The sequence below is a fragment of the Macrobrachium rosenbergii genome, chromosome 48, assembly GCF_040412425.1.
Source record: "Macrobrachium rosenbergii isolate ZJJX-2024 chromosome 48, ASM4041242v1, whole genome shotgun sequence".
In the NCBI taxonomy this organism is placed as follows: Eukaryota; Metazoa; Arthropoda; class Malacostraca; order Decapoda; family Palaemonidae; genus Macrobrachium; species Macrobrachium rosenbergii.
In genome coordinates, this window is record NC_089788.1 from 54,440,330 (window position 1) to 54,452,341 (window position 12,012).

Below are 12,012 nucleotides of genomic sequence, written 5' to 3' on the forward strand. Positions count from 1 at the left end.
GAACAGTGCAAAAATTACGACAAAATGACGAAAGAATTTCTGAAATTTTTAGGCCGAGTTACATGCGGGCGTAAGAAAAGTTTTTCAAAAATTCACCATACATTGAAATATTGTGCTAGAGACTTCTAATTTGTTGCAAAATGAAGGTACATGATTGAATATTACTAGAATGTAAGAGTTTTAGCTTACAATTGCGTTTTTCGACCATTTCGGTCGAGTCAAAGTTGACTGAAGGTTGAAATTTTATGTAGTCGACGTACGGTACGTCCACTTGGCACCCAACAGACAATTTTAGTCGACGTATGATACGTCCAGTAGGCGTTTAAGGGTTAATATAACATCTCTAAAGCCCAACTACAAAATTAAAGCAGTTCAAGCCTTCTGTTGGAATACGGAATTCCTAGGTCTTCAAGATGTTAATCATTAACCGATTATTAAATATAAAAAATGCCAGGAAAAAGGACAACTAGAGAATTGCAAAGAATGAAAACTTATTCATACTAGCTGCTATAAGAGGAAAATATTGGAAGTCATGTAAAAATATATAAATGGGTCTAAAGTATTAGTACTAAATACCTCATAACTGATGCACATTGAATTGACATCAAGTAATCTCTTTTCTTCAATGACAATTTACCATCACTACATGGATGTATGACAAAATACCATAGTCAAGTTTCTAACACCTAGACTACTCAGTACATCCAAAATTTTGAAGAAATGAAGTATGAGAGCATACCATGACTACACCTAAAAAAACAACATCCACCAAATCTTAAAATTATTTAAAATCAATTTGTATTTTCCCTAGGTATACAAACTGTAGTTTTCATAAATGGAGTTTCTCAGTGCCAGATGCTCTTCAGATGTTGTTAATGAAAAACAAAATCCTATCTGGTTGGTCTACCTTGGCCAGTGCTCTCATCCAAAATCTTGAACAGACATTACTGCATGTCAGATTATGCTTTTTGCAGACTTTTCCTTTGTGCATACAGTTCTGCATTCCTTTGGCTAGGCCCTTTTCCTCTTCCAGCTCAGAGTGCTTCATGGTAGCATAGTGTTACAGCTTTATTGTTTTGAATGGCTTGGTGTCATGTGCGCTTTGTGTTCTTTGTTCATGGTGTGTACCCACTTTGTTTGCAAGATGGCTACCTTGAGAAGTCAAATTTACGTTTTTGCTTCGGATTACCCTTACAAGAAGTTTGTCTCCAGTGGTAGTAGACCCACACTGTATTTCCTGCTGAGGTAAAGAATATACCAATACAACGTGTGGTGCAAGGCGTGGAAAATGCCACAGTGGAGTCTTTACACGAAACATACCGATACAACATGTGGTGTGAGGGGTGGAAGAGGCCACAATGGAGTCTTTACAAGAAACAGCGAACGAGCAAAGGGAAGATACTTTCCCCAAATTCTTTTTCCATCCCTCCCCCTCCTCAGTGTTTCCCCACTCCAGAATTCTCCATGGAAGCCATATCAGCAAACATCAAGCAGGTGCTTTGAAATTTGCACCAAAAAACACTCTTAATGAAAATGCATAGGTTCACATCCCCACAGGAACAACACAGTATTCATTTGGTGATATTTTTGGATTTTGCCAAAACTAAGGTTGTGTATTTGGTGTTGCTGATCCTGGAGGAATACAAAGCCTCAGAACGTAACAACCCTAATGGCATTAACAGTATGTGTTAGACCAGCAATTCTCCAAAATCACAGGATTCAAGACAAATGTTGTCAAGAATCTACTTTGTGTTTGTGATCACCAGCTCAAATAAAATACTTCTCTTGGTGCCCTTAAAATGAACAGGGATTACAAGACAATTTAACCTAGTACTAAAAAAATCATAAACCTTGTAGGATAATGAGATGCAACAAGAATCTATCAACTTTAATAAAGTATATCCATACTTATACAATTTAACATCAGGATATTTTTAGTCTTAGAACTTCCAATTAAAGGCACGCTACTAGAACCATTTTGGACGCTACAAAGCCAGATCAGCTGGATATCAATCAATTGAAGATCAAAACTTCCCATAACTGTCACTTTACCGTAAACACTGAACTTCACCAAATCCAAACAAAACTCACAAAAGTAATTATTTAAAAACAACTATGGATAATATAAAAATGAATATTTCTTTTTGAGTTCCACTTCCATGGCAAGTGTTAATGTATATAAGGGGAAGTCATGGAAAGCAGAACAATCAATTATGTCTTGACCTTCAAAATGTTACTTGGTTTCCTTTGATGACAAAATAGCTTTTTGAGTTTTGTTACATAATTTTGATCAAATAAAAGCCATAAGTGGTTGGCTGTGGTGGTAACTCTGGCTTAAGTCCCAAAATAGTTCCTTATCTTTATTAGCACTTCATCTCTGAATAATCAAAAGGTAATTAAGAAAATCAACATATAATTTGGGTGAACACCAAGGAATTTGGTTTAGCTATGGCATTCAAACTGAGGGCAGCAATTACTGGAATGCAGTACCTCTCTGAACCACATTACAACTTATTCATGTTAATAAAGATGTGATCAGTTTCAGACATATCATTGTACTTCATTTTCAGAGTAACTAACAAAACTTTGAAGGGTAACTAACAAAACTTTAAACGTAAAATTCATAAGTAACAATACACAACTGTGCTTCTTCAGAGAAAAATGATTTTGATACAAATAAAGTTTGATATATCTGAACCACAACCAACCAATTATGTAAAAAATAAAAACTTTAAAATAATGAATTATTTAAACATCTGATAAAACAAATTTCCACATTTGAAAATAAAGCCCTATCTGCATTTATATATCTTTAAACTATTCAAGCTATCATTACATACATAGGAAAAATAATGGCAGTGAATGTGTAGAGAATAGCACAGACTATTATGACTTCATATCTCTATTGGCACAAGTTTCACAAAAACTTACTTCCACCAATGTAAATATTAATGTAATTACCCTAGTTTGAATTCCTCTGGAACAAGGTTGACCTTGAAAATTGGGGGGGAGGCAAGCGTCCAGCTATGCCCCTTTTTAGATTGCTGAGACAAACATTCAACCTTGAAAGGACCTTTCAAACTAAAGTTCTCATGTCTGGGGCCTGAATTGCACACAATTCTAATACCCTCTTGTTTGTGATTTAGTAAAGCTGGCAAGTGTTAATTTTTTTTTGTTCTAATATTTAAAAAAAAAGCATCAAAAGCAAAAATAAAAAAAAGATTGACCTCGTCAGACAAACCACCAAGATTATTTTCTATAATAATCACCAACCACAATAAGCTAAAATCTTTTAATCAGAAGTTTAGAAAATTTTGGTATAAACCAAATATGCACATAAAAAAAAAAGCTCCCAGTTACCAGGTACGCCTCTGTAGCTCAAACCTTCAAAAAACATTTCACAGTCCCATTCCAAGATCCCCTAACAAACATACTTTACTGAAAATACCATATGCATGCCATGGATCAAAATTTCACTTTGGAATCTCTTCATGCAGTCTTTTTCTACACAAAAGCACTTCACTCATTACAAACGAGAATCTGAGATCTCATTTACGACAAAATCAACATACAGATATTTAAGCACTTTCTCTGACCCCCATCCCATTTGAGACAGACACTGTCTTAAGTAACTGCTATATAAAAACTGGCAATGACAACATTCAATCCATAGCAAACTGATACAATGCATTTCAGTCACCTCCCCATACACCACAATTCTTACAGCCAACATTCAACACTGAATGTATTTTGATCACTATCTTGTAAACTCTGTTGGTAGTCACTAGTCACTAAAGTATGCTCTCTTACATTCCTCACATTTCAAAGTTCCATAAAATCTTCCATGCCAACTCCTTAACCAATATTCTTAATAGCAGATCAGCTAGTTTACCCCCATATCATAGCTGTTTCAATAAACCAAGTGCAGCTCTGCGGGATGGTGGTCTTTGTACGTAGCATTGGAGGGGGATCAACTAATACTATAAAGGAGAAATGAACCAACATGATGTCACTTCTCTCACATAACACTGCACTTCTCTTGTTGGGACGTTCCTTCTGTTATTCTCTGAAAAAGAATAAAAAAAAAAATTAATGAATCCAACAGCATACAGTATATCTTTCTCCTTTGAACAGCTGACTCATCACCTGCCATTTTACATGAACCTAAAAGCAGCTGTCAGTTAATCAAACCCAAGTTTTAATGATGTGAAAAAATTTTCATTTTTTTCTGAAATGGTTAACATAAACTGGATTGATGACTTGGCATGAAGCTAGCGCAAGCTCAGACTTGGGAGCAACTTCCTCTCATTACTTACGAATTCAGGAGGAGCTCAAATACGTGGTAGGTAGGTAGGTGCTTTAAGCGAGGATGCAACCAGTGTATAGTCGCGATACCTCCTCTTCCTGCCGAGGGGAAAGAAAAATGAGGTCATCGGGGACACTGTGACGTGAACTGACCTGATCTGATCCCACAATAAATGGGAGCCCAAACAAAGACACTCAAGCACTTTATTAGAAATCCATTAAAATCAACTACAGTGTACAATGGGCTTATCCCTGACAGCTGCTCTCAGTGTAAAGGAAATTACAGTAATCAAGTCTACTTGACAGCAATTCAAAGATCTCACATTCCACTCTATAATATCACCAAAATTTAAAGTTAATCTGTTAAAGAGCTGGCTGATACGAAACAATTAAAATGGCCTTCAAAGATTGCTTAAGGCTGAAACTAAGTTAAGATAACAAGGAAAATGGCCTCCAAAACACAGATGTTTTCAAATGTCAGGTAAGCAAGCTTAGTCAAATGAAAAAACCTACTAAAAGACAATAAATTAGGAAAAACCAATATTCCTACATGAGTATTCTTAGATTTTCGGTTGTGGTTCACAGAAGACACAACTTATATAAGAATTCACATGCCAACAGTAAAATTCTTATAAGCAACGGATGAAATTGACTGTTACAATGTAATTTAGTATATAGTATTATGTAACTTTACAATAATTTAAGTTCAAAGCAATGTTTACCATTGTAATTTAATTAAATCTACATGAAATTCAAGACAAATTGCATTTCCTCTTCTGAATACAGTAAAATTATAAAAGCTCAAAGTGCACTGGTAAAGAAAATCAATCTCAAAAATAAAGTTGGAGTCTATTGCATACTGGTATGCAAGTATGTGTAAAAAATAAAGAAAAGCAGTTAAAAGTTCTGGGATGGTATGCCAACAAAGTGTGGCTACCACAATAGCCCTAAAACATTTAGGTCACACACCAGCTTAGAGTGGAATTTGAGATAACTCGTTCCACAAGAAAGGGGGGGAAAAATTCTAGGACAGAATTAAAAACCACAAGAACATCTTAAAAAATACAACTAACATTTGACAAGTTTACTTCAATAAACACAATACAATGCTAAATGAGCAAGACTGGGAAAGACAACTAGGAAGAGAATTTTCAAACATTGCATTCACAAAGCAGAGAGAGAGAGAGAGAGAGAGAGAGAGAGAGAGAGAGAGAGAGAGAGAGAGAGAGAGAGAGAGAGAGAGAGAGAGAGAGAGAGAGAGATGACACTGTTGATGAACAATCAAGTTATTAATCATTCCTATTTTCTCAATAGAGAACGAAACATGATATATTTATTCTAAATTTCATTTATCAATGCACAAAAGTTTTCCATTAACCACTAGTGATTCAAACGTCTTCAAAATACTGTAGAATATTTCCGTACAATAAAGGACCCTTCTATGATTCACTACAGATTATCCACTGAAAGGCTAATGTATGAGAAGTTTCTATTTAATTTTTCTTTAAGATGTCATTTAGTTCTCAGTATTTTTCAGCAACTAACAATTATACAAAATAACTTGAAATTCCTTCCCTTAAGCCTTGCTACTTCTCTCATATTTGGACATTATAAAAAAAGAAAAGAAAAGTGGACATTAAAGTCATAAACAGGGTACGAATTCTTTACCTAATTCTGCCGTCAAATTTATTGAGTATTTTGTTTGTATATTTTCATAAGTTCCTATGCTTAAAGAAAGTTTGATTAACATTTAGCTAACCACACTCTCCTCATGGACATCACAGAAACATAAAAGCACTAAGAAAGCTACAAGACCACAGGGGAATGAGAGAGAGAATCATAAAGTTTAGGTTACAAAAATAGGCACTGAGGCACTTTAAGTTAATCAGTGCTTATGACAATTCTGACGGGGAATTGGAGTGGTTGGAGAGCAAAGCAGATCCAGAACACAATGAGAAGCTAAGTAGTACAAGGATGTGATGGAGAAACCGGGAGAAAATCCCAGTACAGTGAACCCCCCGTATTCGCGGGCATGTGTACCACACCCCCCGCGAATAGCTAAAATCTGTGAATACTTAGAACCCCTCTAAAAACACTTAGAACTGCCCATTTTGATAGTTTTAACACAAGAAAAACCCTATAAAAATGCTTATACCTGAGTATTTAAATAGTTTTATCACAAAAAGTGCATTTATTCATGAAAATTATATGAAAATACAGTAGTTAATATTTCTCAGTGAAAAATACTGTGAATAGGCAAACTTTCTGCGAATAATGGGTAGATATGTTCCACATAGAAACCCGCGAATGTGTGAGTCCGCGAATACAGGAGGTTTACTGTATCACAAGAAATAATAGTCAGGCTGGACAGCAAGATGGAAGAAAGTGATAGGTGATGACATGGATTTACTGGGATCAACTATAAGCAAGACATATCTTTCCTTGATAAGAAAAATATAACTTCTATCAAAGTAAAGGGTTCTAAAACAGGAAAATATAACTTCTATCAAAGTAAAGGGTTCTAAAACAAAATTAAAAACTAAATAAAACCAACACATTTAATGTTTTAAGGTTTTTCATTAATCACGGTAAGCCTAGACTATGGCTCTTGATGTCAAGCACAAAGTGAATACAGTGCAGTTCAAAAGTCTTCAAAATACTATAGAAAATTTCCATACAATAAAGGACCCTGGTATGATTCACTATAGATTATCCACTGGGAGGCTAATGTATGAGAAGTTTCTATATAACTTTTCTTCAAGATGTCATTTAGTTCTCTATTTTTCAGCAACTAACAATTATACACAATAATTTGAAATTCCTTCCCTTAAGCCTCATTACTTCTCCCATATTTGGATATTATAAAAAAATGGACATTAAAGTCATAAACAGGGTACCAGTTCTTTACCTAATTCTGTCAACAAATTTATTGAATATTTTGTTTGTATTCTTCATTACTTCCTATACTTTAAAGAAAGTTTTATTAACATTTAGCTAATAACCATACTCTCCTCATGGACATCACAGGAACATAAAAAAAATAGGAAAGCTACAAGACCACAGGGGAAGGAGAGAAAATCATAAAATTTAGGTTACAAAAATAGGGACTGAGGCACTTTTAAGTCAACCAATCCTTAAGACAATTATGATGGGGAATTGGAGTGGCTGGAGAGCAAAGATGATCCAGAAAATGATGAGAAGCTAAGCAGTACAAGGATCTAATGGTGAAACTGGGAGAAAATCCCAGTACCATAAAGAAATAATAGTTAGTTAGGCTGGACAGCAAGATGGAAGAAAGTGGGAATGGATGTAAAGGAAGGAGAGAGAGAGAGAGAGAGAGAGAGAGAGTTCTCTGTAAAAGGTGATGACATGGATTTACTGGGTTCAACTACATGCACGACACATGTTTCCTTGATAAGAAAAATGTAACTTCTATTGAAGTAAAGGGTTCTAAAACAATAAGTTAAAAACTACATAAAATCAACACATTTAATGTCTTCTATTACCTATTCAGTTACATCAAGTGCATAAAGGAGAGAGAGAGAGAGAGAGAGAGAGAGAGAGAGAGAGAGAGAGAGAGAGAGAGAGAGAGAGAGAGAGAGAGAGAGAGAAATATTCTGTACGACTTCAAAAGCTTACATGCTTACATAGATGGAAAAATGAATTTAGCAAATAAACAATGTACTAATTCAAATCTGAAAGGGTCATTTCAAACACTACCACAACTACAGTACCACAACTGCCAGTTAGATAGCATAACACTAAATGCCATAGAATCACTGTTTGAAGCAACACTACCCATGCAAATAAATTCAGGACTTCAAAAATGAGATAGATACATCTGACCACACAAAGCAAAGAGTTAATATGGTAAAGGGCTTCCTTGTTTGGGATACAGGATCGGTTCACTAACAAGTATGTTAAGATATGAAATTAAACATATAAAATAATTATGTTAAACTTATGATAACTGAAGATGTCTAATGCAAAACTGAGCCCAACAATTATAGCTATCCAACACAGCTAAACTTCAAACTTAATAAATATCCATTATAAATAAGGATTTTAATATGGTACATTAAATTTAAAATAATGGAAATGTAAACAGGAGGTTATCATTGCAGATCAAAATTATACTTTTCAATGATTCACTTACCATTGTTTTTTGCTCCAATTTCTCCTCTGCATAATCACATATGGTCATGTGCTTGGAATTTTCGACACAAAATTTCTCAAGACTTGCAACCCCACCTTCTTGTGAAATTCACTTGTAATAATTACCCCACATTTTTCTATAATTTATGAAACCTTAAATTTTCAAATGTATAAAGAGCACTAAAAACTAGTACCAATAAGCCTTAAAGGTAAATTATGAAATAAAACCATTCAAGAACTAAAAAGTATATGTGATAAAAACTTTTAAGTGAACATGCATGGTGCACAATCAGCTGTAAACCTAATGAAAACAAACTTGAAACTATAGTACCCCATAAATGGGGAATATACAAATAAAAAGACCTTCCTACTCTCAATCATACTCTACAACACATACAGCAACTTCTGGCCATTTACCTGAACAAAAACATGTTGCTATTCGCAGTAAAATAAAAAAAAAAAAAAACTAAATTTCCTGACAAACAGTTCCCTATCTGCATTACTTGAAGGAAAACAAAATCTCAAATCTGACTTTTAAGTCATCTACATGTGCCTTGTGTTGTATGCTTTAGCAATGAATAATCCTTCTGCAGAAATAGCAATGCTTTTTGTGTTTTACCTTTAATCCATTCCCTTTAAGCTCTTTCTATTCTACTATTAACCTTCTTGCTATCATTACCAAACCACATATATGAACAAATCTCTTGGGTCACATATTTAGTTTGAACTCACCAGGTAGAATTACTTACTAGCCCATGAAGAATGTAATATGAGTACTGTACTGTGTATCAAGAGTATTTCTGATGAAAACCTAAAAATTAACCTTACCTATATTATATTCTAACATGGAACATGAAACAGTAGGTTTATAGATTCCTAATACTCCACATAACTTGATCATTTAACTGCTTTAAAAGAGCAAAGGTTATTGTAACAAACAATTTACCGAATTGTCACTTCTTTATCTCAAGTAACTTAATACTACCTAACCTACCTATCAAACAAATCACCTAAATCCATGAAAATTTGTGTACTCCTACGACAAATGAATTATACTCTCAAAATATGGTTCCACTTCAAATATTTAGACTAGAAAATGTGCTCTAAACATATGTAAAAACCATATGCAAATCATTGAAAGCAAAGCAAATAAGCAAAATACAAAAACTTTACACTATATGGAAGCTGATCAAATCATAATAACAGTAAACATTGGCAATACAATAAAATTCACCACTATTTAGTGAAGCTCTCCTTCCCACACCTTTATTTCTGAAAAGTGGGCAGCCTCAAAACTACACTGAAGCATCTAAAACTTCCAATACAATGCAGAATACATTTCAGTGCATAAAAGAATGAAGAGTTTTATCCAGTCAGCTAAAAGCTTCAATGAATTTATACAGCTGGCAAAAAAAATTCAGGTATATTTTCATAAAGCGAATTTCTCCCAAGTCTTTTAATGCTAGTCATGCAATCATGCAGCAGCAGAACCTAAAACCAGAGCTCCATTAAGACAGCTAACTGCAAAGCATCCAGAAGCAAGCTGCAACAACCAACATAACTATACCTTTGACTGTGAGAGCTCTCCTAACTGTCGTTCTACTGTGAACGAAGAGCTTTCACTGTCTTTCTTGGACTCTCGAACTGCCAATTCCTGTGAAAATGTTTTGCCTTATTTCACAAAATTCAGGATGCCTTGCTGATACTCTATCAACCATTCTTACAAAAAACTCAGTCATTTCATCAGTGATATTGCCAGCTCAGTGGTCTGGTTAAACTATTTTAACAAAAATTCATCAGTGATGACAATGAGCTTCATATATGATTCTTGACACAGTTAATTTCAATAAAGTAAAATAGTACCTTAAATTATAGGTTTCAGAGGACTTCTAAATTTGACATCATACCTGTGGAAACTAGTCAACTCAGGACAAGCAACTTTCCCACAGAAGTGATGGCCGTTTCTCTGGCATGTGACCGACCACTCAATTAAAGGGGCAACTTTTGCATACATATGTTAAAATAACTGTTAATCAGAATCCTGTTTCAAATATTCTCAATATCACATAGAGGTAACGGTTATCAATATAAATATAAAATTCATAGCATGTTGTCATGAAACAATTTAACTTAGCAGTCTGGCTACTGTACTGAATAATACATAGTGGTTAAACTACATTTTAACAATAACAGTTACAATTACAGCCACAAAACCAACCAACTCTACATTAAAATTTAAATCTAAATTTTTACATGTAACAATAATCACTTCCAAAATTTCTGCATGTGCCAATCACTTTCAAGTAATAACAAAACTAAGAGGATCATAAACATGGTATACAGCACAAAGTAAGTGTTGTATCGCTGACATACATCTCTATAGTATATAATTTTCTTGAGAATCAATACTGCCTTTACAATCCTACAAATTCATTGAATGTTAAGCTTCATGAAACATATTTTTAAGCTAAACGAGGCCAATACTATACTGCCTTTTGTACATAGATGCCCAAGATCACTAAGCAAAATTGTTTCTATTCCTAAATGACTTCACCCGCCATAACCAATAACCATTCAACTTTCTGAATTTTACCTTCATTCAAAGTTTTAATTTTACTCTCATGAAAAGCCTATTTAGTATCCTATTCTCAACAACTTCTAACAATGACATTAAGGCATGTCAAACACCGAGTATACTCATTTTTGTGTGTGTACATCTTCCACTACAAATTGCAAAGTAAATCCACAGCAACTAAGTTGACAAAAATAAACTGATTAAACCTGAACAGTATAGTCCCCGCCAATTCATATCAGGCATAAACTTAATAAAATAACAGCAAAGGTAAAACAATGCCTACTACTAACTGTAGCCAACAAATTCTATCATGCTATTCATACACAGCACCTTGTATGATAATTCCAACTTTTACATACTGCTTTTTTAGTTCTGTATTTGAAAAAAAGAATAATAAGAGCAAATCATGGTTAACTATACTGCAGGCAGTCCCTGCTTACCAGTGGCATTGGTTAATGGTGTTTCGGTGTTAGGCTGGCGATGTCGTTAACTGGATTTTCGGCACCAATCTCCAGCTAACGGCATCAGTAAATGGGGATTTTGGCACCGATCTCCAGTTAACAGTGCTGTTAAGTGAGGATTTCGACGCTGATCTCTGGTTAACAGCACCATTAAGTGGGGTTTTCAGAACTATTATTGCTGTTTTATGGTGAGCGAACTCGGCTGGGACGGAATCCCTGCCATTAACTGGGGACTGCCTACCTAAGTTTTGAGAACCATCCTTAAGGCTACATATAGTATTGCTTACTGTTTTTTATTTATATTCAATAAAAATTTTTCTTATAAAAATGTTATGTTAGTTATTTGGCCCAAAAAATTACTAATTAGCCTTTGCAGCTCAATTTGTTATCACATAAACCTGAAATGTGGCTGACATTTTTAATTTGTACAGTTTCTCCAATCTTTACAATGGTTCTCTAAAACTGCATCTTGCCAGCAACTCCCCTATACAGTATTTGCCATTCAATAACAGAGGT

The 12,012-nt window shown here is 34.5% G+C and overlaps 1 protein-coding gene across 4 annotated transcripts in view; it reads right to left on the reverse strand.

Moving 5' to 3' along the window:
• Nucleotides 1-1,874: 1,874 nt before the first annotated feature.
• LOC136831406 (lamin Dm0-like) overlaps nucleotides 1,875-12,012 on the reverse strand; it is a 74,947-nt gene continuing 64,809 nt past the window's right edge. Inside the window, exons 9-11 of one of the 4 annotated variants that reach the window (XM_067091790.1) lie at nucleotides 10,028-10,114; nucleotides 4,317-4,404; nucleotides 1,875-4,066 (exon numbers count right to left, since the gene is read on the reverse strand). In XM_067091790.1, the coding sequence (XP_066947891.1) occupies nucleotides 4,360-4,404; nucleotides 10,028-10,114 (132 nt within the window). In that variant the 3' untranslated portion in view covers nucleotides 1,875-4,066; nucleotides 4,317-4,359. The remainder of the gene's footprint in view (nucleotides 4,067-4,316; nucleotides 4,405-10,027; nucleotides 10,115-12,012) is intronic. The other 3 variants (XM_067091789.1, XM_067091793.1, XM_067091791.1) reach the window with 3 other exon arrangements.